General features: G+C 46.1%; 1 protein-coding gene across 2 annotated transcripts in view; it reads left to right on the forward strand.

Moving 5' to 3' along the window:
* The window catches only part of RIMBP2 (RIMS binding protein 2), a 288,471-nt gene continuing 263,914 nt past the window's right edge, over nucleotides 1–24,557 (forward strand). Inside the window, exons 1-2 of one of the 2 annotated variants that reach the window (XM_080985025.1) lie at nucleotides 1–66; nucleotides 888–1,022. In XM_080985025.1, coding sequence (XP_080841151.1) covers nucleotides 930–1,022 — 93 coding nt within the window. In that variant the 5' untranslated portion in view covers nucleotides 1–66; nucleotides 888–929. The remainder of the gene's footprint in view (nucleotides 67–887; nucleotides 1,023–24,557) is intronic. The other variant, XM_080985024.1, reaches the window with a different exon arrangement.

Raw genomic sequence — 24,557 nt, forward strand, 5'->3', positions numbered from 1 at the left:
GGGCTAGAGATTTGCCTGCTTCCAGCTGAGTGTGAGGAGCTCAGGAATAAACTTGGGTGCTTGAGGGTAAATATGAAACTCATACTTCTGTTGGGACTGCGATGAACCAAGGGGGAGGGATGTTGATGCTTTTGTTATAAAAGCTCTGGAATCTAATGAGCTGAATGAGCTGAAATGAGCTTCGGTTCCTCTCCCTAGAACTGAAACTTGGGAAAAGGTGGGAGGTGGGGCCCAAGTAGTAATGGAAAGGTAAAGGACCCAATTGCGGACGACTCTGGGGTTGTGGCGCTCATCTCGCTTTACAGGCCGAGGGAGCCAGTGTTTGTCCACAGACAGTTTTTCCGGGTCATGTGGCCAGCATGACTAAGCCGCTTCTGACGAAACCAGAGCAGTGCACGGAAACGCCGTTTACCTTCCCGCCGGAGCGGTACCTATTTATCTACTTGCACTTTGATGTGCTTTCGAACTGCTAGGTTGGCAGGAGCTGGGACTGAGCAACGGGAGTTCACCCCGTCGCGGGGATTCAAACCACCAACCTTCTGATCGGCAAGCCGAAGGCTCAGTGGTTTAGACCACAGCGCCACCCGCGTCCCTAAGTAGTAATGTAAGTACTGTAGGTCTAGTTTTCAGTTCTACCCTGCAGTGCTGTCTCTGTTTCGCTGCAGTTCGGCCTCTGCCCAAAACTGTTTTTCACCTTGCTGTCCACTGTGACAAAATTACAGGTCTTAAATAAGTAACTACTGTATGTACATTTATATAATGAATTACATAAATTATGTCATCCTTACATTGTTCCACCCCATTCATTTTAAGTGCAAAGGAAACATAAATATTTAGCAAAAGCTGAACAAAGACAACTATTGAAGGGGAATTGTTTGGTTTTACAGGAAGGACTGACGGGTCAAAAGCCGAGTGACGTGGAGGAGCTGATGAAGAAGTCTCAGATGGAACTCCTGTGGCTCCAGAGGCAGCCGTCTTTTCTCTCCACCGAGACAGCTGCATGCATTTTGCCATCAAGCAAGGTACTATTGCTCTGGGTATAAAATGCAAACAACTTCGATAAGCGTGGATTCATCTTCAGTTTGTGTTCAGAACTGGGATGGGTCAGGCCTTAGCAGCATTCAGTATCTTGGCTTCCAGAATCTGGAGTGGAGTAAGGGAATAGTTGTCAGCCCATACAGGCCACAGGCAGGGACATGATCCAGAAGGCACACAGCATGTATTCCAGGGCAGATGAAATATACTCGGAGTCGAGCGTGGATTTCATGCTGTTTATTCAGCTCATTAGTAGTGAGGAATGGAAGTTTCCCCGAACTGTCTGCTTTATATACATTATTTACATAATGGGCCCCACGTGATTGGCTAATTCTCCTGTAGACCAATCAGCTTGCGTATTCACTTCCACCTGGAGTTGGATTGGGTGGTTCCTGCGGACCAATCAGACTGCTGCATTCTGGATCCTATTGTTCTAGGACCAATCAGACTGCTGCATTCTGAATCCTATTGTTCTAGGACCTATCACACTGCTGCAATCTGGATCCTATTCAACTCAGTGCATAACAGCAGACAAACAAACAATGGACATTAGCACAGTGCTACTCAAAGGGGTGCTCAGCAGACAGATGATGGTACATAAACCTTCAGCTGTTAGTCCCCAGTGACCAGTGGTGCTGAGTTCCACAGGCATTGGAGGGGCTTGTTGAATGCGTGCGACGTCACATGCATCAGGAAGAGGCTGCAAGGCTTGATGAGGCCCTCTGCCGCAGTAGGGAGGCCGGCGCGGCCCCCTGCCACAGTGGGAAGGCCCAACGGGGCCCTCTGCCTCTGCAGGGAGGACCTGTGGGGAGGCCTGGTGGGGCCCGGCCCCTCAAGATTGGGGGAGGGGGTTCAGCTCCATCTGCACGTACTTTGTGGGGTCTGAGCTGCCCCTCAGCCCCATAGAGTTGGTTTGTATGTGAGTGACTCTACCACGGTCCAGGTTGGGTGGGGCACTTCAGGGACCAAATATGGTACCAGTCCCTGGTAAATTTGGGCAGGGGAGAAATGCCCACCCCCCACATCAGAGAGCTTGAGAAGCACTTCATTAAGACATGTGGGGTGCTGCTCCATGAGGGAGACGATACCCTCAGCCAGCCCCCGCCTTCCTACCCGCTTACTTACAACCAGTCTAGGGGAAGATGCTGGCTGTCAACCTCCTGTTCCTCCTCCTTAGTGCTGACTTTGTAGAAGTCAGAATGGAGGAGGGCAAAGTCAGGATTAGTTGGCTCTGCCTCTTGTTGGTTCTAATTATGCCAGCCATTTATTTATTTATTTTGCTCCGCTTACTGTTGTCCTTGGCTAACGTGTTTAAATAAATATAATATATTGTATATTATATGGGACGTGGGTGGCACTGTGGGTTAAAACACAGAGCCTAGGACTTGCTGATCAGAAGGTCAGCGGTTTGAATCCCCACGACGGGGTGAGCTCCCGTTGCTTGGTTCCTGCTCCTGCCAACCTAGCAGTTCGAAAGCACATCAAAGTGCAAGTAGATAAATAGGTACCGCTCGGGCGGGAAGGTAAACGGCGTTTCCGTGCGCTGCTCTGGTTCGCCAGAAGCGGCTTAGTCATGCTCGCCACATGACCCAGAAGCTGTACGCCAGCTCCCTTGGCCAGTAAATCGAGATTAGCGCCGCAGCCCCAGAGTCGGCCACGACTGGAGGGGTCCCTTTACCTTTACCTATTGTATATTATATGTTACAGTGATACCTCAGGTTAAGAACTTAATTCGTTCCGGAGGTCCGTTCTTAACCTGAAACTGTTCTTAACCTGAGGTACCACTTTAGCTAATGGGGCTTCCCGCTGCTGCTGCACGATTTCTATTCTCATCCTGAAGCAAAATTCTTAATCCGAGGTACTCTTTCTGGGTTATTGGAGTCTGTAACCTGAAGCATCTGTAACCTGAAGCGTCTGTAACCCAAGGTACCACCGTATAGCATTACCTCGCATTTTCAGAAAGTAAAATTAAAATTATATGGTTTTCTGAAAGCTGTTGATGTGCTTCTTCGTCAAACTTGGACTTACCAAGCTCAGTGTTGTCCAGTCACAAACATAGCACAGTGGTACCTTGGTTCTCGAACGGCTTGGCTCCTGAACAAATCAGCTCCCGAACGCCTCAAACCCATAAGTGAGTGTTCTGGTTTGCGAACATTTTTCGGAAGCCAAACATCCGACAGCCAATTGGAAGCTGTGCCTTGGTTATCTGACTTTTAGAAGACATCTGAAGGCAGCCCTGTTTAGGTAAGTTTTTAATGTTTGATTCTATTTTTAATATTCTGTTGGGAGCCACTCAGAGTGGCTGGGGAAACCCAGCCAGATGGGCGGGGTATAAATAATAATTTATTATTATTATTATTATTATTATTATTATTATTATACTGTTTCGGGAGTCGAACGGACTCCTGGAATGGATTAAGTTTGAGAACCAAGGTAGATTTGAATTCCTCACACCCAAAAACATATTTTTAAGACCCCTCACTGAAGAAATCACCCCCTAAAATGACACACGGCTGGGAGAGGGAATTCTTTTGCATCAGCACAACCGGACTCCTTCCTCTGCCCCAGCTGCAACAAAGCATGTCTCTCCTGCATTTGTCTCTACAGTCACAGCAGGTGCTGCAACCTTCCAGCAGCTTGACTTCACCCCCAAAAGCACACTCCTCCATTGTCTCCCAAGACAAATGGATGCCAACTGATTTGTTTTAATTGATGTTAATACTGTTGTTTTTTCTAATTGTTGTAACCCACCATGGGATTTCATGGTGAGGTTTGGGTAAGGAATAGAGAGAGAGATATATTCATGCTGTGAGTGCCATTGCTTACGTAATCAAAACAGCACTAGCAACACTACAAGAGGGAGGTATTGGTAGACACAGAAGTTTTTGGAAGTACAGTGGTACCTCGGGTTAAGTACTTAATTTGTTCCGGAGTTCTGTTCTTAACCTGAAACTGTTCTTAACCTGAAGCACCACTTTAGCTAATGGGGCCTCCTGCTGCCACCGCACCACCAGAGCACGATTTCTGTTCTCATCCTGAAGCAAAGTTCTTAACCCGAGGTACTATTTCTGGGTTAGCGGAGTCTGTAACCAGAAGCGTATGTAATCCAAGGTAAAAAAGGTAAAGGTAAAGGGACCCCTGACCATTAGGTCCAGTCGTGACCGACTCTGGGGTTGCGGCGCTCATCTTGCTTTATTGGCCGAGGGAGCCGGTGTACAGCTTCCGGGTCATGTGGCCAGCATGACTAAGTCGCTTCTGGCGAACCAGAGCAGTGCACGGAAACGCCGTTTACCTTCCCACTGGAGGGGTACCTATTTATCTACTTGCACTTTGACGTGCTTTCGAACTGCTAGGTGGACAGGAGCAGGGACCGAGCAACGGGAGCTCACCCCGTTGCGGGGATTCAAACCACGACCTTCTGACCGGCAAGTCCTAGGCTCTGTGGTTTAACCCACAGCGCCACCAAAGGTACCACTGTACAAATAAATAAGTTCTTGCGGCCCACCCCCTGCCCCAGGAACTGTTGGTGAAAGGGCGGGTAAGAAATCTAACAAGCGTTGCCATGCAGCCAGCTTTCTCTGTTCTGTGGTGCAAGGGCTCTTCCACCAGCAGAGGAGCAGGTTCTGACCTTGCATAGCAGAGGAACCCCATGCAACAGTTGTGCTAACGGAGGCTTGTGGAGCAACAGATTGTGTAATCTATTGCGCAACCAAGTTACCTGCAACCTGCTTATGCATTCTCTTGCACAACAGCAGCAGCAACAACAACAACATCCTGCTGGCGAGAAAACATTTCTGGAGAGGAGGAAATGTACTGCTAAGTGACTTTAACTTAGTGCCTCATTAGAGGCATATTATGATTTAAATTGAAAGTGTTTCCATTTATTATTTAAATTGAAAGTGTTTCCATACAGCCATTTCTTAACTTCAGGGGTTTATTTTTTCTCTCTATATACATACATACATACACACGCGCACACACACAGATGGCAAATGCCTTTTGAAAGGGGGTGCTTTTTATTAAATGGAAAAGTCCTTGTAACATACATTAGCGACTTATAAAACGAAGAAGCATCCACTCAAATGAGGGAAGAAGAAGACAGGTGCCCAAGGACTGGGGATCCAGGTATAGTCCTGTGCATGTATACAGTATATTTCCACTGCTCTTCTTCCAGTTGCTAGGCAGCTGCCAGATCACACAGTGAAGGGCTGAAGTTGTGTGTGTGTGTTGGCTGCAGTTGTCTTCTGTTAAAAAAAAAAAGTGGTGGGGGGAGAAACAGAATGGTTGATTCCAACAGCTAATCTGCCTTTAATACCCTTCTGTGTTTGAGTCTCAGACGCTTCCACTGGGCATTGGAGGAGGGAGGCTTTGAAAGGAATATATGTGTGTGCTTATATTTTATATATTTATATAGGGTACAAATGCACACACACACAGAGAGAGAGTGAAAATATTGCAGCTACAATTCGCAGTTCATTGGCCAGACTTGCTTGCAGGCCTTGGCTGACCTGCTGAGGCTGTCCTGCGATAGCCTTTGCGCGGAGGTAAAATAAGATCCACAGCTGCCTTTCTCTCTCTCTCTCTCTCTCCCTCCCTCCCTCCTTCCTTCCTTCCCCTCCTCCACCCTCCTGCATTGGAAGCCAGGCCCTCGGGGCCTTGCCTTCAACCTCCGGTCAGTTTCCATCAGCGCCCGCTTGATCTGGGGCGCGGGGGGCAAACGCTTAGGTGAAGGAGAAACTGGCAAAGGAAGCGAAAGCCATCTTTGCGCGCGCGTGTGCGTGCATAAGTGTGTGTGCGTGTGTGTGAGAGAGAGCGAGAGCGCGTGTATGCCTCTTTTCTGTGTGCGGTATGCGCGCGCCAAAGCACTGCTGTTTCATAGGCTCTGGCAGCTGCTGCATGGCTGATGATGCTCTCCCCATCGCCTGCCTCTCTGCAGACAGCCACAGAATCATTTTGAGCCTGGACCGCAAGCGGAGTTAATGTGCGCACTGATGCTGCTGCTGCCTCGTCCTCCTCCTCCACCTCCTCCTCCTCCTCTTCTCAGGACCAGCCGGTAGTCCTAAGCCCAGACTGCGGTCTCCTTTTTATTTACTTAATATTTTCGTGCTGGTTTTACTGCTGTTCACATCGCTGTCTGGTTCCCGGTGGCGAGCATCTGTTCCGGCTTATTATGAGGAGTGCTAAATTCTAAGGTAAGGAACGAGACAGCTTTGCTGCCGTCGCTGCGTTCTCATCCTCCTCCTCCTCCTCCTCCTCTTCATCTCTCCTCTCCTTCCCCCCCCTCCCCAACTTTTCCTTCTCTTTCCTAAAAATAGCTTCGGCTGCTTAACTGGCTTAGAGTAAAACACATCCTCGGCCCTCTCTTGATAGCAGCGTTGTTGGTGCAGAAAGCCCTCCCTGCAAGCAAGCAAACTTTATTATTATGCTGGAATGTGATGGGGGGGGGGGAAGCTTGGATGTCCTTCAGGTCCTCCCTAGAGTGGGGGGGGGGAGGGAGAAGAGAGAAGAGGGAAAGGTTTTGCTTGAACAGATAGGAGAGTTCATCTCTCATCCTGTGTGCAGAAAATATATATATATAAAAGGGATTAAGCCCTTTTGCTAGATTATTCTATCCTGTCCTTCATTCCCTTCATTCCCCCATTGCCCCCCCTGCAATCTATTTGATGTTGGGTTTGGGGGTAGGGTTAACCCTTCCTCGCCTGCCAGGCAGGATCTTGGCCTTCTCTCTTAAGACAAGGCAGACGGGGTCTGTTGGTGGCTGATGATGCTTTGCTGTGCTTCTATGGCTTCTATGTGGGGCAAAGTTAGTAACCATGCCAGCTACTGTGTCCATGTATCTCTTCTCTCCCCCCCACCTCCACTTTGCCATCTACCTTTCCTCCTCCTGTTCTTCCATTAACACAGTTCAGCTGCACGGTATCCGATTGCTTCCCTAATCAACACCAGAGTGTCTTGCAAAGCTGTCACTGTCATTATTGCCTCCCTCTGAGATATTTTTAATGAAATTGGCCTTGGCGTTTCCACTGGTCTCTCTCCGTTTGCACATCCGGTGTGTGTGTGTGTGTGTGTGTGTGTGTAAGAGCACTTGTTCTGAGTGGGCTGCGCTTTGGAACTCTTCACGTTCCAGGTTTAAATGGTCAGGGTGTCTCTTTCTGTTCCCTTATGGAAGGTTATAATATACAGTTGCGGCCTTGTGGGTTTCTGTTTGAATGGCATGCCTGCCTACTTGTGTGTGTGTGTGTAGCAAGTTGAATTGCAAATGTGCATTAACACCAGCAATTGCCTATATTTATTCATTACGTATATAGTGTCATCGATGCACATCCCTATTGCAACCTTTTCCCTGCTGTGCCTTATTTTCTAGATAGCAAACTGTTGGCAGGGACTCCTGTTCCTGCCTAGTACAATGCCAGACATATTAATAATAATTTAGCACATGCTATTTCAGAGAGCAATTTTTTTAAAAAAAGCACAGATTCCTCCCAATAATAGCAATTCTATGTGTGTTTATTCCAAAGTCAGTCCCTGTGTATTCAGTGGGACTTACTCCCAGGTACGTGTCAGCAGGATTTAAACCATAGCGATCAGCATTTTCTTTTTTCTTTTAAAAGCACAAATCTCTGCCCTAAGGAGCCTACCATCTTAATTTTGATACTGTGGGTGAGAATGTAGGAAGATGGATAGGAGGGGACAGACCAAGCAAGTGTAGCAAACTAAAATAAGGAGTGAGTAAGGACTTGACAAGGGATCTCAAATGATGTGTAGACATGGGTGGCATTTAAACAGGGGTTGATATAGTTCACGCCAAATGAGGCAACGTGCACCATCTTTAAGTGATGTCAGAGGCGGTGCACACATTGGCAACATAAACTGGGTGTTGTGTACATTGCCTAGTCTTTGTTGACATGGAGATTGTGTGTGTGTTGACTGGGTGACCGACAAAATCCTCTGTGTGATACGTGTGTGATGGCCCTTCTCAATGCCTTCACATGAATGTATATAGTCAACATTCCTGACCTAGTCATGGGGTTCATCATGGCTGGGATGCTTGCAAAGCAAATAATAGGGTAGAAAGATTGAAGGAAAACCTTTGTGAATTGTACAACCTCTGACTTCTCCCAGTTGCAGCCAAATCATGTTCCCTTGTCTCCTTCTTAAAAACAACAACAACTCAAGATCTAAGGGGGAACAGGGAACTCTCTGCCTGCCTCTCCCAGTCGTTTGAGCATTGCTGCAAGAGAATGACCCCCTCCTGTACATTACACTATTTCTCTAAATGTTTGTCTTCCACTGGTATTTATAAAAAGCAAATTTCCAAGTTGTTGGGTTTCTTTCTCTCTCTTTTTTACTTACAAAGATGAAAAAAAATAACGGGATGGCATGTTTGCTCCCAGATGGTTCAATAAGAAGCAAATGTGCTACTTCTTCATTCCAACATCCTGTCAATGGCTTGCATGTATCTGAGTAAGCCATACTCCGAGTAGACCCACTGAGTTAGTTCAGTCCTTCAATTTTCAATGGATCTGTTCTGAGAATGACTTAGACGCAGTCCACCGCCAAGTGCTTGGTACTGTATATGTGTGTTATATTTTATTAACATTATTTCCTAAACTGGATTTAATCAGTTGGTTTAATGGGCTTGGCATTCTTTACTGAGGTTTTTGCTGGTTGCATCCACGTTGGGCCTGGTTTCCTAACTTATTGTGGTGTCTAGAGTGGGCATGATTTGGCTGAAATCGGGAGGAAGTGGGACTCGTGGTTTATGTGAGGGCACCCCTCTACCTGTCCCTGTCTAATTTGAGCACTGGGTGCCCCCTCTTTAAAAACATCTGGTGGCCATGCACAACTCTCTGCTAGCTTTAACTCCACCATATGCACACATCCTCCATCGCAACAGTAGGCTGGGAGCAGCAAAGTAGTGCTTGGTACTGTCTGTTTGCTGATGTGCGTGTTCCCTCGATTTGGGCACCAGTAACTGAATGCAGAAGGGACGCGGGTGGCACTGTGGGTTAAACCACAGAGCCTAGGACTTGCCGATCAGAAGGTCGGCGGTTCGAATTCCCGCGACGGGGTGAGCTCCTGTTGCTTGGTCCCTGCTCCTGCCAACCTAGCAGTTCGAAAGCATGTCAAAGTGCAAGTAGATAAATAGGTACCACTCCAGCGGGAAGGTAAAGGGCGTTTCCGTTCACTGGTTTGCCAGAAGCGGCTTAGTCATGCTGGCCACATGACCCGGAAGCTGTACGCCAGCTCCCTCGGCCAATAAAGCGAGATGAGCGCCGCAACCCCAGAGTCGGCCACGACTGGACCTAATGGTTAGGGGTCCCTTTACCTTTACCTTTAACTGAATGCAGAATGACCCCCACTCCCACCCCCACGGGGCTGTCTCTGCCATGTAGAAGGGTGAAGCAGCCTGTTTCAGGCAGCACCATTGAAGGGGGGGGGGAAGAGTATTTGAAGACAGGGATTGGTGTCTGAATGGTGCAGCAAGACTTTTGAAAGACCATAGCAGAGGAAGTGGTGGACCATTCGTACTTTGGGCAGGAAAATGTCTTGGGGCTGGCACAGGCTATCCCCATGCTTCCCTGCGAAAAATCAAATCAAATCCAGCAGCCTTCCTGATTGCATGAGGCCCCGTTCAGAACGCTCACTCCTAAGGTGTGATTGGAAGCCTTTTTCTTTCCAAGTGTGGATTCTGACTGCATCTGGCAGAAAGAGGGACAGGTCCTTAGAGCAGCCTCCTAATGTTATTTGCTGCTGCTGTTTTTTTTTTTTTTTTTAAAAAAGCAAAGCTATTAATCTCAATGTTTTACTAACTGCATCAAGTGGCCACAGAAAGGAAGTGTTAAGGCTGTGATCGATAATATAGAAAGCTAAATACAGACTGAGTAGCAGGCGAGGAAAATATATATATATACGATCCACCTTAAGAAGCACAGGAGCACCATGCCAGAGAAGAGAAGGGAAAGGAGGCTTCATGATAAATGGTGGAGAAGGAGCTTCCTGTAAAATTAGGTAAACTCATCCTTCCTGATTCACACATGCATGGATATTGCTCGGTTTCCCATTGCTCGTGAGTTGTGATTGAATTGTGGCTGAATGAACATACGATGATGGCCTCTGTAGGAAAAGCTTTGTTTGAGGCAATCATGGGAGCTCCATAGCCAGCTTTTAATCTCTGATGCCTCATTCATGCCTACAAATCCCTGCTAGATGCCGCACGGCACCAGATGATTGTGTGCATGTGTGAACCATATTTCCTTGGTGTCATGCTTTGTGGGAGGTGAAGAAAGAATTATAAGGAAGACCCATTCATGGAGCTTAAACCGTAGCTAGTCCATGCAATGTAGGAATTACCAAGTGATAAATGTGAAGAGTCCTTGTTGTCAACAGCTCTCAGCATTTCAGTCTTTGAATGAGGTTGATGATGAAGGAGATGCAGAGCTGCCCAGCTACTTTAGGGTTGGCATGGTAGGCAAATAATTTCCCTGTGACAGAGCACAGGCGTAGGCAACATGATGTCCTTCAGAAAATTTTGGACTGCAACTTTCTCATTCCTGACCACTGTCTGTGTGGCTGGGGCTGACGGAGTTTGAGCCCAACAACAACTTGCTTTATACCAAGCCAGATCCTTTGCCCATTACCTGGCTCAATATTGCCTACATCGAGCAGCTGTGGCTCTTCAGGGTTTCAGGCACGCATCTCTCCCAGCCCTACCTGGAGATGCTGGGGATGGAACCTGTGACCTTCTGCATGCATAGCGGATGCTGTACCACTGAGCTATGGCCCTTGGATTGGCTGCAGCAGAAGTTAGTGTGGGACTTGAATGCTTTGCTCGATGGTGTGCTCGTGGGTGACTCTCCCATTTCTCAACCTAACCAACCTCACAGGATTGTTGTAAAGGTAAATGGTAAGCATATACCACACTTAGCAAGTTGGAGGAAGACCTGGTTTACTATTGTTACTATTATTATTATTATCATTGTTGTTGTTAATAATTATTGTAACACTGTCTAAGAACTGTAGTCCCTTCTTGCACCAGTTCAAATCATAGCAGAATTTTAGAATTTGCACCTGATATTTTTGATGTTGAGCACAGTCACATTTCACATTTCACTTTATAATCTGACACAGAAGCTTCCCTCTGTGACACATTATAAAGTTGACTCTTGAATGTCAACCAGTAAAAAACATTCTATTCTCCCTGTTCAAAACAGCAGCAACAACAACACACTTATTCCAACAGCATCAATGAGTGGGAATATTTTGTGGCGGGAGAGGGAAATCATGTTAGCCGAAGTTACTTTAGAATTCTCTCTAAAGAAGCATACAGGGTTGTTGTGCAAGGAGAATGCTTTCTGCTCATGTAACAGAAATCCCCTTTCTTTTTCTCCCGCTTCAAGTCCCTGTAGTCCCCGGATCTGCTCTGGAATTTCTGCAACTCTCTGCAGCAAATTTGGGGGCAGTTTGGAGGGTGCACAAGTAAAGGAATAGGAGAGACGTGAATTAGCTGGATTCATCCCATATGCAGTACTGTACAGAATACAGAATATTTGAGGCTTGGGATACCTTTCAGCGACAGAATTCAAAACAGTGTGTGTTATTTTCAGTGAGGGGGCCTGCAGCTGGAAGTCCCCTTGGCCAAGCCTGACTCCATGAGAGATGCAGCCCACCTTCTCCAAGTTAACAGCCTAGAGGAGTGGTTCCCAAAGGGTCTGGCGCACCACACTGGTGTGGCAGGAGAGTTTGGCATGAGTGGTGGGAAGATTCAAGAACCATCAATATTATATTTGGGAATGATTTGTGTTATTATGTAACTGCATTGCTTTATACTTTCCGGCTGTCCCATGATCATATTATAAAGTAGTTGTGTTCTATGTTACAAATCAAGCACTGCTAGGAGTTCTTTCTTTCTGTTTTCCAACGTATTTCTTATCAAGAAAAGATTTTGTGTGCCACAAGCAAATTTTTATTCTGGAAGTATGGCCCAAAGAAAAAAGTTTGAGAACCACAGATCTAGGGCCTGAAGAGTTGTGCAGGAAATGGTATCTGTGGCCAAACTATATGCTGGCAGGCCATTTTAGTGAGTAAAGATAAAGGTAAAGGGACCCCTGACCATTAGGTCCAGTCGTGGCCGACTCTGGGGTTGCAGCGCTCATCTCGCTTTATTGGCCGAGGGAGCCGGTGTACAGCTTCCGGGTCATGTGGCCAGCATGACTAAGCCACTTCTGGCGAACCAGAGCAGTGGACGGAAACACCGTTTACCTTCCCGCCGGAGTGGTACCTATTTATCTACTTGCACTTTGACATGCTTTTGAACTGCTAGGTTGGCAGGAGCAGGGACCGAGCAACGGGAGCTCACCCTGTTGTGGGGATTTGAACCGCCAACCTTCTGATCAGCAAGTCCTAGGCTCTGTGGTTTAGCCCACAGCGCCACCCGCGTCCCTCATTTTAGTGAGTAACCTCTCTCAAAATTGGCCAGGGATGTTAATACAGCCTGGGATTTATGTTTCACACCCACACAATACATTTAAAGTTCCCAAAGAATCTTGGGAACTGTAGCTTGCTAAGTGTGTGCAGAACAGTAGCTCTGTGATGGGTAGACTGCAGTTCTCAAGATTCTTTCAGGGAGTGTGTGCTTTAAATGTATGGTATGGATGTACCCAAGTTTTCAAGTTACCAAGCACAAAGCAGCTTGGTAATCCTGGAAGGCAGTTCAGCGTTATTATACCCATGCTGCAGTTGACAGAGAGCAAAGGTTGAGAGATGAGAGCCTTGCCTACAGCCAGCTGGCAAGAGCCAGAAATGTAGATGTTACACAAAAGTAGATGTGTGAACAGTCCCCTGCTGGCTTCTTGCATTTGCTGAAAAGCAGCTGCAAGAGGCTGCCAGATTTAGCAGAAGAATGCCAGAGGAGAAGGGCTGCTTGACCCCTTCCCCTTTCGACTGTTTTTCTCCCCAAACCTTTCAGAGGCAACAAATGGGTAGAAGAAGGCTGAATCATCCCTCCCAAACACCACTCTTCCTATATATATCATTTTTATCAAATCTCCAAAAATATTCCAAAACATTCATCATAATATACAAAAGAAGAATTTCAACATGAATTTTTTCTTGACTTCCCAACCCTGCTTTCCTGATTTTTTGATTTTTTTTTACTTCTTTTTATTAGCTATTTTACAATACATAGGGACATGGGTGGCGCTGTGGCTTAAACCACAGAGCCTAGGACTTGCCGATCAGAAGGTCGGCGGTTTGAATCCCCACGACGGGGTGAGCTCCCGTTGCTCGGTCCCTGCTCCTTTCAACCTAGCAGTTTGAAACATGTCAAAGTGCAAGTAGATAAATAGGTACCACTCCAGCGGGAAGGTAAACGGCGTTTCCGTGCGCTGCTCTGGCTTGCCAGAAGTGGCTTAGTCATGCTGCCCACATGACCCAGAAGCTGTACGCCAGCTCCCTTGGCCAATAAAGCGAGATGAGCGCCACAACCCCAGAGTTGTCCATGACTGGACCTAATGGTCAAGGGTCCCTTTACCTTTACCTTTTACAATACATACGTTTTTATTATCTGAACTTCACTATCATTTGATCTTTCAGTAATCCACTGCTTGTATTTCAAATCCTGCCCGTGACTTCATGTATGAGTGATACTTTGATAGATAATCCATCAATGGGCTCCATTCCTCTTTCCGTTCCCATTCTTCATTCCTAACTTCCTAACGCATCAAGAGCCCTTCTCATTTGTCCTGAGTAGTATGAGTTCATGGCTGTAGTGAATAATATTTGAGCCAGGGGACTTCTTAGCTCAAACACTTTCCCAACTTTGAGTTGCTCTCCTTCCTCTCAGCCTCAGGTGGCTGAATTCTAACAAACGTAAATCAGCAGAAAACCCAAAGAAAAATTTGTCCCTCTTCCGAACCTGTCCTAAAATAGCCCCTGACCCAGGATTTTGTGTGCTTTCCTGGGAGCTGCAGTCTTCCCTCCTCCCCTCCCCTCCCTGGCTACCCCCTTTCCAGTTGTTTCTTCAGCTTTGAGCAGCACACTTCTGGTTTTCTGAGCATACTTTAAAAAAAAAAAAATGTTTTGCCTTACATTTCCATGTTTAGTGCTCTCATACAAGAATTGCGATCAAACGATATACGTGCAAAATGTGATGCTCCCACTTGTTTGTTTTTATTGGTTGTGGTAGTTCCAATCACAGCTTTATTTTCTGTCTTTAATAGTAAGTATTAAATACAGTGGTACCTCTGGTTACGTACTTAATTCATTCTGGAGGTCCGTTCTTAACCTGAAACTGTTCTTAACCTGAAGCACCACTTTAGCTAATGGGGCCTCCCGCTGCTGCCGCACCGCCACCAAGTGATTTCTGTTCTCATCCTGAAGCAAAGTTCTTAACCCCAGGTGCTATTTCTGGGTTAGCGGAGTCTGTAACCTGAAGTGTATGTAACCTGAGGTACCACTGTAATATGTCCTTTTGTATATGTCAAATGATTGTCTGATTACCTGGTTTTCTGATTCTCTTGACTCTCTGCCATGGTTCAGGGGCGGACCCTGGTAATCTTTGCCAGTATGGTTGCCCTGACTGAGTCCAAAATTTGGCACCCCCATGTGGATCTCCAGTGTTGGAGCTTCTCAGTACAGTATTGCACCCTCTCGGCTCGGAGCCCTGTGTGGGAGAATTGCCTGCTCTACCCTAAATCCAGCGCTGCATGGATGGGCGAAGCTGAAGGTGAAGGCAACAGGAAGACTATTGACTATAGTTAGAACAAAAGGGAAAACACTGGCTTTCAGGAGTCTTCCCATGAGTAAAATCTGAGGCAGAAATCAGTGGCAGAGGAACCCTCTCCGGCACCTGGGGCGGGACACCGAGGCGTGCAGCAAACCACCCAGTGGCGCACGTGCGACGTCCGTATGGACTCCGCACAAGTGGCATCCCATACGGACTGCACACATGCGGCAGCCCGTGCAGTCACTGTGTGAGGGGCAGCCCGTACAGATGCTTGTATGGATGGCGCGCATGAGCAGCAGCCATACTGAGTGCGCCCTTGGCCACTCTACAGCTGGGGGGAGGCAGTGGGCCATCTTGTTACTCCCTCCTCAGTGGTACCCGGGGTGACCTGTCCCCTCCACCCCCCCACTCGTACGCCCCTGGCAGAAATCACAAGTGGGAATACCCAGGTCTGGATAAAATAAAAAATGGGGCAAAGAGGAATTTATTGGAAATTGTAGCTGGGCCCTCAGTCAACTTCCAGCCCACATTGTTGTAGTGCTTTCAGCTGCAGCAGGGAGGTTTCCACATAGCTTGTCTAGGCCTCTCCTTCATCTCTGGAGTCTCCTTCCCTTGGCCTCAGCACTAGAGGCCTTCTCCTCTGGTCAAAGAAAGGTCCCAAACTGTCTTCTTCCAGGCCACCCACCACCCACATTTGCCACACCCAGTACTGCAACCAGCAGAATCTCTCAGGAGTTGCCTGGCTTCTCGTGAGACCTCCTAGACTTCCTGTAGGCGGGATGGCATCCCTGCTGCCATAGCGATGAGACTGCAGCTCATCCTGTCACTCCCAGGTTCCCCTGAAGGAACACCTGGCTTCATAAATGCACATGCATTCGTGTAGACATTTCGGTCTTGCTCCCACTCAAGATGGAGGATGGATGCAGTGCAGCAGCTGCGAGGGTGGGGGCCACGCGGCTAACTGGGTATTTTGCTGTGGGTGAAGCTTCCCGAAGGGTACCACTGAGGCTCCCAGCTTGTGCTTGTATGTACGGAAATGTGCATGGGGTGTGGCAAACTGGGTCTTTGACCTGGGTGAAATGAAGCCTGGTTTCGCTCCTGGATGGATGGCGTGGAGATGCATCTTCTGGCTCAGACCCACATGGGTAGTAAGGGCATAATACAGACCCCCCAAGGGTCCCTATTTTCCAGGGATTTAGAGGAGCTGTCCTGGTTTCTGATTTGATCCCGGAATGTCCCAGTTTTCCTTAGGATGTCCTTGTTTTCATTGGAGAAATGTTGGAGGATATGGAGTTATCTCCCCCCTTGAGCTGTCTGAAGGCAATCCTGTATAGGGAAGTTTTTTTTAATGTTTAATATTTTATTATGTTTTTTTTATGCCCAGAGTGGCTGGGGCAACCCAGTAAGATGTGTGTAAATAGTAAAATTATCATTATGGAATGGGACGTCCCTATTTTCATCAGAGTAATGTTGGAGGGTATGATACTAGTTTTCATATGTGTTCAGTTACAAGTCTGTTTGAAAATCTGCAGTAAAGAAACAACAACCCAGCAGGAAAATCTTTCCTAGTTGATAACCATATTTTCTGACAACATGCATTTCAAAGAATACCTCCAGATGGGCAGGGTATAAATAAAATAATAATAATAATAATAATAATAATAATAATAATAATAATAATAGATTGCAAAACCTATTTTGAGCCCCAAACTGCACCAGAATATTCAGAAAGTATGAAAGCCAGGGGCTTACTATCTTCCAATGTGCACATTAGTTTGGAAGCTGTGGATCAAGTTGAATTCAATGAATCTGAATACACAGAGGCCAAATTCCTCAAGCATCCCTTGCTAAAAATTATGAATGGGTAGGAGTGATGTTGGTTGCAAGCGACAGTATCCTGAGCAAGAGCAACTTCCCCCTCCCCAGGCTGTAGCAGGTAGACTTGTTCAATTGACACCTGTCTTGGCGCCAGCTTGCTTTGCTTAGCGCCTTGCATGTTTGTATTGTGTCGATATGTCCCAAGCAGAAAAGAAAACAAACATGGGTGCTGAGACATTAGCTTGTGAGCAGCAGCAGCAGCAAGCAGAGGACAGAATGTTTTCTCAAATAGGAATGCCTTTGTCACTAAGATGGTTGGTGATCTTTTGAGATGGAGAAGGGGAAAAAAAACCAGGTCTCCCTGACCTGTAAGGATGTGGGTCAGTGTTGTGAGAGAACGCAAAGCTTTGCAGCCCAGGAAGAGCTAACACATGACACTTTGATTAACCGATAAGCTGCAATACCTCGACTTCCATGCTGTGGACTTGGCAGCTCTGAGAGGGCATTGCATTACACTTGATTACTTACAAAGACTTTGTATTGGTAGGGCTTTCCAAGTGGAAGGCCGTATTTGTTTATTTGAAGTATTTGTACCCTGCTCTCCAGCCAAAAAGCCTTGAAGCGTGTGTTACATGCAATCAGCTAAAACAAGACATTCTCTGTATGCAGGCTTCTAACCTAGAATAAATAAACAGGTGGCCCACAAGGGGAAAGGGACAAGGAGGGAAGAGGAAAAAAGCAAACTCAGACACTAATTCTTAAGCAGTAGTTCCTCTGGTGAGCAGCTGATGTACAGAGGTAGGAGGTGCCTACCTGATTGCTTTTCATTCCTCCCTGATGGAATGGCTGCTGCCACGTGACAGTTGAGTAAAAGGAGGACTGCTGGGGTTAGGCTGATTTTGGTACAAAACAATGACTGAATGGTTGTTGCTTTTTATGTCCTTTATAAAGAGCTAAAGGACAAGCAAGGGACGTGGGTGGCGCTGTGATCTAAACCACTGAGCCTCTTAGGCTTGCCGATCAGAAGGTTGGCGGTTCGAATCTGCACAACAGGGTGAGCTCCCGTTGCTCTGTCCCAGCTCCTGCCAACCTAGCAGTTTGAAAGCACACCAGTGTGAGTAGATAAATGGGTACCGCTGTGGTGGGAAGGTAAACAGCGTTTCCGTGCACTCTGGTTTCCGTCACGGTGTTCCTTTGCACCAGAAGTGATTTAGTCATGCCGGCCACATGACCCAGAAAGCTGTCTGTGGATAAACACCAGCTCCCTTGGCCTGAGCACCGCAACCCCATAGTCGCCTTTGACTGGACTTAACCATCCTTTACCTTTAAATATAAATGGGCACCCGCATGGCCCCACAGTATGCCAACATCTTCATGGCAGATTTAGAACAACGTTTCCTAAACTCCTACCCACTCAAACCTCTCTTGTATCTGTGATACATTGACGATATTTTTATCATCTGGACACATGGTCAACAGACCCTGAACACCTTTCACCAGAAATTTAATGATTTTCACCCCACAATCAACCTTACAATGAATCAATCTATGCAAGAAATACATTTTTTGGACACTACTATAAAAATACAGGATGGGCGCATGGACACCACCTTATACCGTAAACCAACTGACCGACAAACATATCTACATGCCTCTAGCTACCATCCCAAACATACCAAACAGTCCATTGTATATAGCCAGGCACTACGTTACAGCCGCATCTGTTCCAATTCTACAGACAGAGACTCTCACCTAAGAGATCTACAGCAAACCTTTTCAGAACTAAAATACCCAGCAGATGAAGTTAGACAACAGATCAACAGAGCCAGACTTATACCCAGAGAGAACTTGCTGCAAGACAGACCCAAAAAAGAAAATAACAGAACACCTCTAGTCATCACATACAGCTCCCAAGTTAAAACAGTACAACGCATCATCAGAGATCTACAACCTCTCCTGGACAATGACAGTTCTCTTTCTCAAGCTCTGGGAGGAAGACCTTTCATTGCCTACAGACAGCCACCCAATCTTAAACATCTCCTAACCCACAATAATACTACAACCAGACTTAACACGGACACTGGCACCAGAGCCTGCAATAAACCCAGATGCCAACTTTGCTGCCACATACACCCGGACAACACCATTACTGGCCCCAACAACATCACACATACCATCTCGGGACTATTCAATTGCTCATCATCTAACATTGTGTATGGCATCAAATGCCAACAGTGTCCTTCAGCTCTCTATATTGGACAAACAGGCCAAACCTTACGCCAAAGAATAAATGGACATAAATCTGACATCAAGAATCACAAAACAGAGAAACCAGTAGGAGAACACTTTAATCTCCCAGGACATTCTATACAAGATCTCAAAGTAGCTGTTTTACTACAAAGGAATTTCAGAAATAGACTGGAAAGAGAAGCTGCTGAATTGCAACTCATTACCAAACTCAAAACCATGGAGAAACCTGGTTTGAACAAAGACATTGGATTCTTATCCCATTATACATGACTAAGCCATTTCTCACCTTCTCACCCCTTGCCTTTTCCTGTAAGACCCATTACAGTCGTTAAGAGTCGTCAGCAGGCTCATCCCAGCTATCTGCCTATCTCCCATTCCCACCACCCTTCTGAGTAATACCCCTCCCCACCTTCTCACTATATAGAAGGATCTGGCAACTTCTGTTTCAGTGTATCTGAAGAAGTGTGCTTGCACACGAAAGCTCATACCAAGAACTAACTTAGTTGGTCTTAAAGGTGCTACTGGAAGGATTTTTTTTACTTTAAATATAAAGAAAGCTCATTGCTATCTATAGACGGCTATAGGTATAGCTATAAAGACCACATTCACACGTCTAAAGCATATGGCTTCTCCCAAATAATCCCAGGAACTGTTTTTTTAAGGGTCTCCCAGCACCCTTAACAAACTACAGTTCCCAGGATGACCGTTAAAAGTGGCATAAGAGGGCTTTAAATGGGTGGTGCAGGTGTGACTCCAGAGCTGGAAAACCCCCAGCAGATGACCTCCAGCTAGGGAAGATGAATGCACCTTCCTCTGCTGGAGGACAAATGGTTAGGGTCAAACAAAAATGGCTCCCACAAATTCTCCGTACTACTTGTGGGTGGTAAGGCGGGATGTGGGGGCTGCCAAATAAACCTGGTGCGTGGAGGAAGTTGAAGCCCTCTCCTGAGAACTTCCAGCTCAGTGTTGAAAGAAACTCTCTTACTAGGCATCCTGGTATCCTTTTATTGAGGGTTTGTACTCAAGATGCTAGGGACGTGGGTGGCGCTGTGGGTTAAACCACAGAGCCCAGGATTTGCTGATCAGAAGGTTGGCGGTTCGAATCCCCGCGACGGGGTGAGCTCCTGTTGCTCGGTCCCTGCTCCTGCCTACCTAGCAGTTCAAAAGCACATCAAAGTGCAAGTAGATAAATAGGTACCTCTCCGGCGGGAAGGTAAACGGTGTTTCCGTGCGCTGCTCTGGTTCGCCAGAAGCGGCTTAGTCATGCTGGCCACATGACCCGGAAGCTGTACGCCGGCTCCCTCGGCCAATAAAGCAAGGTGAGCACCGCAACCCCAGAGTCGGCCATGACTGGACCTAATGGTCAGGGGTTCCTTTACCTTTACCTTTACTCAAGATGCTATCACACCAGTTACACGCTATCCTACTTTCAGTGCTACCGGCAGCTGCAAATGTTCTGGCTTCATTTCTAACCAGTGCATATTCTTAACTTCCTGCTGAAATCCCTATTTATACCACATATTTTCTGGCTTATTCTTGTCCTGCTGCAGTTGTACTATGGCTCCTCTGGATAGCAATAATGTCGGGAAAGCATCACAGAGCAATCTAAAGCAGAATGAATCTGCCACGAATGCACTACTGCGGTTCTGAGAACAGGTTGCAGAATACGCCAGCAATTTAACACCAGTCTTAAGAGGCCCTCATTCACGTTGTTGGATGAAGGCAGCAATGGGCTAAGAGAACGGGTCTGGAAAGAGGGCAGACCCAAACCCATTGCTTCTTTCCGTTATTGTTGCTGGCTTCCATCTGTCTCGGGAGGCAATGCGGGAGTGCGCTTTGGGGATGAAGTGAAACAATTGGAGAGTTACTGTGCCTGCTATGACTGTAGAGAGCAATACAGTGGCACCTTGGTTTAAGAACAGCTTAGTTTATGAACAACTTGGATTAAGAACGCTGGAAATCCCGGAAGTAGGTGTTTTGGTTTGTGAACTTTGCCTTGGAAGCAGAACATATTGAGTGTGTTCCATTTGTAAATTGAGTCCCCCGCTGCTATGGGAAAGCACACCTTGGTTTAAGAATACTTTGGTTTAAGAATGGACTTCCAGAACGGATTAAGTTCGTAAACCAAGGTACCACTGTACAGGAGAGACATGTTTTGTTGCAGTTGGGGCAGAGGAAGGATTCCGGTTGTGCTGCTGCAGATGTGCCATGGCGTTTATTTTCTCTGCACTCCTCCCTGCGGTCACTCGTCTTCTGGTCACTGCTATGGATGCATGACTTGACTGACTGTCTCCAGGCACTATGGTTGTCTGCAAAGGATTCCCACATGGCGGAGTGAATATTGCCAGCCTTCATGTCTTGTTTGCAGACATTTTTGAAATGCAGAGTTGGTCTGCCAAAGCTCCTTGTGGAGCACATCTTTGGGGATCCTGCCATCTTCCATTTTGTGGACATGACCAAGGAAGCACAGATGTCACTGAGAATGCGGACATGCTGGGATTATATTAAAACAATATTAAACAAAATTAGAATTGGATCTACAGTTGTACCCTGCTGCAAAATTGGAAAGGCGGTTTCAGCAAATATTCTCCTGGGGACGGCAGAAACCCCCCCCCCCAGCTGTTTAGGAGGAGCCCTAAAGAGAAAGCTAACATTTCATTTTTAAAATGTGGGGGAGGGGATTCTAGTTTTGCCATACCTGTGACATGTGAAACAGTTGCCTGGCATGGCTTGGACTCCTAAGCTGCCACCTTGCTTAGGGAGCAGATGATGGCATCTTCACTTCCACCTCCCCATGTGAGAAGCTGCAGGGCATGGAAGGCAAAGGTCCAGCAAGGCTGAGGGGAAACCCCTGGTCTGTACTGGATTCGGCCAGATGCCCATCTAGTCTAGCATCCTGTTCTTACAGAGGCCACCCAAATGCTTTCTACTACTGCCTGATCTGCATGGGACGATGCCTGCCGTGAAAATCTAAAGAAGGGATTTGGCACGTTGACAGTGTCAAGAAAATGGTATTTATATCCATTCGGGGTCGTTCTTTGGGAATGAAGATGATGCCATGACTTTTGGTCATCAGACAGGTGTCAGAGACCAGCCTTTGCAGTTTATCTCTTAGTTAAATCATTGATTTTTTTTAAAAAAAAATGTTTAATCAGTTGGCTGGCTTCATTTTCATGAATAAGCTTTATGTAGATTACCTTATCTCTGTTGCATCCTTGCTATCTTTAGTTCTTATCCTGTTAACCTGGTTTATCCTCCACTGAGACTCAACACACCCATGGTGTGTGAATACCTACCACCTTCACAGTTTTCTTCATTGTATCCAATGACATCTGGCTTCTGACTAAGACAACACAGGGAGCCACAGCACAATCAGCCTGTTTGTTTTCCAATATGGCTCTGCAACCCACACTTTCATTTGGTATACAGTCAAAGGACCCTAAAAGCTGCACAAAGAGGATGGGAAAAGTGTACATATCTACTATACGTTCTGGAAAATGGCTTGTCCACTTGTCCTTCGGTTTGTTGTCTGTAGGCTTGGCCACCTCTCAAGATAACGTCTTTGCCAAACATGGCACAAGGGTTCCCAGGCCGGGGGTTGGTGATCTTTGTTGACCATTGGATACTAGCTGCCGTTTTGAATCAAGATGGTGGACCAAAATGTCACCTTTGTCCATTTTTTGGTGTTGTTTTGGTTGGCTCTTGAGATATTGTCACCAAACTTGACATGAGGGTTCCTGAGGTCGGGGTGGCAGTCTTTGTTGATGTTTGCATGCTGGACACCTTTATGGTGGATCAAAACTTTACTTTACCTTTTTTTTTTTTTTTTGCATGATGGATCCAAGCTCACAATTTACACTATCCATGTCACAATATTTCTTGGTTTCTAAAAATTCCGGGGCAGTGCTGGGCAGTCCCCGCATATATGTGTTGTATATCTATACAGTGGTACCTTGGTTTGCAACTGCTTTGGATTACAACCACGTCAAACCCAGAAATGCGTGTTCCCCCCCTTTTTTTGGATTACAACCCATTTTTTTGGGATTACAACCAATTTTTGGAGGGAGGCCCCATTGGCAAAAGCGCACCTTGGGTTACAACCTGTTTTGGTTTACAACAGGACCTCTGGAATGGATTGTGGTTGTAAACCAAGGTACCGCTGTATATTTATATATACATACAGTCACAAACCTAGATGTTCTTTCTCTGTCAGAGACAGCATGCCTCTCAATACCTGCTGCTGGGAACCACAGGTGTATTATATCATTCTTATTTTTTTTTATTTTTTTTAAAAAATAATATTTATTACTTTCCAACAATTTGGACATTACATAGAAAAAGAAAATAAACAATACAATACAATACAAAAAACAATACCTAACACTAAACTAACAAGAACAATTTAAACTAAGAAAACGAAACAAAAACAATTTAAAACACATCAAATAGTTTCAATCTTTCATTCACTTATTTCCATGACCTCCTCACACCTCCCTTTTTGTATTCCACTTCTATTAGTTGTTTCAGCAATTCCTTTCCATCTTCCTCTGCTTTCTATCCTATAATTATCTTAACACATTTTAACCTTATTTTTCCCTTTAATTCTCTATTAATCTATTTATACTTAATTCCTTATAACATTTCTGCTGAAGCCATATAACTTCATCCCAACATATCATTCTTATTTTATTTTTTTATCCTCACCTTTACTTCAGAATGGTGTACATGATTTATTCGTGTTTTTTCCTCATAACAGCCCTGTGAGGTAAGTAAGCCTCAGTGAAAGTTAATTGGATAACCCGGTTAATTTTGAGGCTTATCAGACTTTGAACCTGTTCCTCCTCTGTGCCTGTGTTGCTCTTGGGATTGTGGCCACCACACTGTAACATGCTAAAAATGTGTTAGACTTACTAGCGCTAAGGCTCAGGTCCCAAAGTTCTTTCTTCTTTGTCGGCGCTTGTTGCCCTCTCTGTTCTATGTGCTGCAGACAAGTAACCAGGTTCGACCAATCCCTTCCTTAAAACTGGTCACCCAAAATAGTTTGAATTAACAAGTAACAAAAAATAAATAAATTGCCTGCTGCTTCTGGAAGATGCATAGGCTCAGACTTTGGTGAGTCTCCCAGGAAGAGACTTTCTAAATAATAATAATAATTTTATTATTTATACCCCACCCATCTGGCTAGGTTTCCCCAGCCACTCTGGGCAGCTTATAGAACATAAGAAATTGAAAAATATTAAACATAAAAAATTTCCCGATACAAGATTGCCTTCAGATGTCTTCTAAAAGTCAGATACGTAGTTGTTTATTTCCTTGACATCTGATGGGAGGGCGTTCCACAGGGCAGGCGCCACTACTGAGAAGGCCCTCTGCCTGGTTCCCTGTAACCTCACTTCTCGCAGTGAGGGAACCACCAGAAGGCCCTCGGAGCTGGACCTCAGCTGAACGATGGGGGTGGAGACGCTCCTTCAGGTCTACTAGGCCAAAGCCATCCAGGGCTTTAAAGGTCAGCACCAACACTTTAAATTGTGCTTGGAAACATACTGGTAGCCAATCTAGGTCTTTCAGGACTGGTGTTGTATGGTGGCCACTCCCAGTCACCAGTCTAGCTAAAGATTCTAAAGTTGGGGAGCAACCACTGAGGACATTTCTTTGTGATCTTGAGTTGAATTGTAGCTAGAGACAACTTAACCACCAGCCCTGGTTCAGATGACACATTAGATGAGCC

This window comes from Podarcis pityusensis (assembly GCF_964106645.2).
Source record: "Podarcis pityusensis genome assembly, chromosome: 16".
NCBI classification, from domain to species: Eukaryota; Metazoa; Chordata; class Lepidosauria; order Squamata; family Lacertidae; genus Podarcis; species Podarcis pityusensis.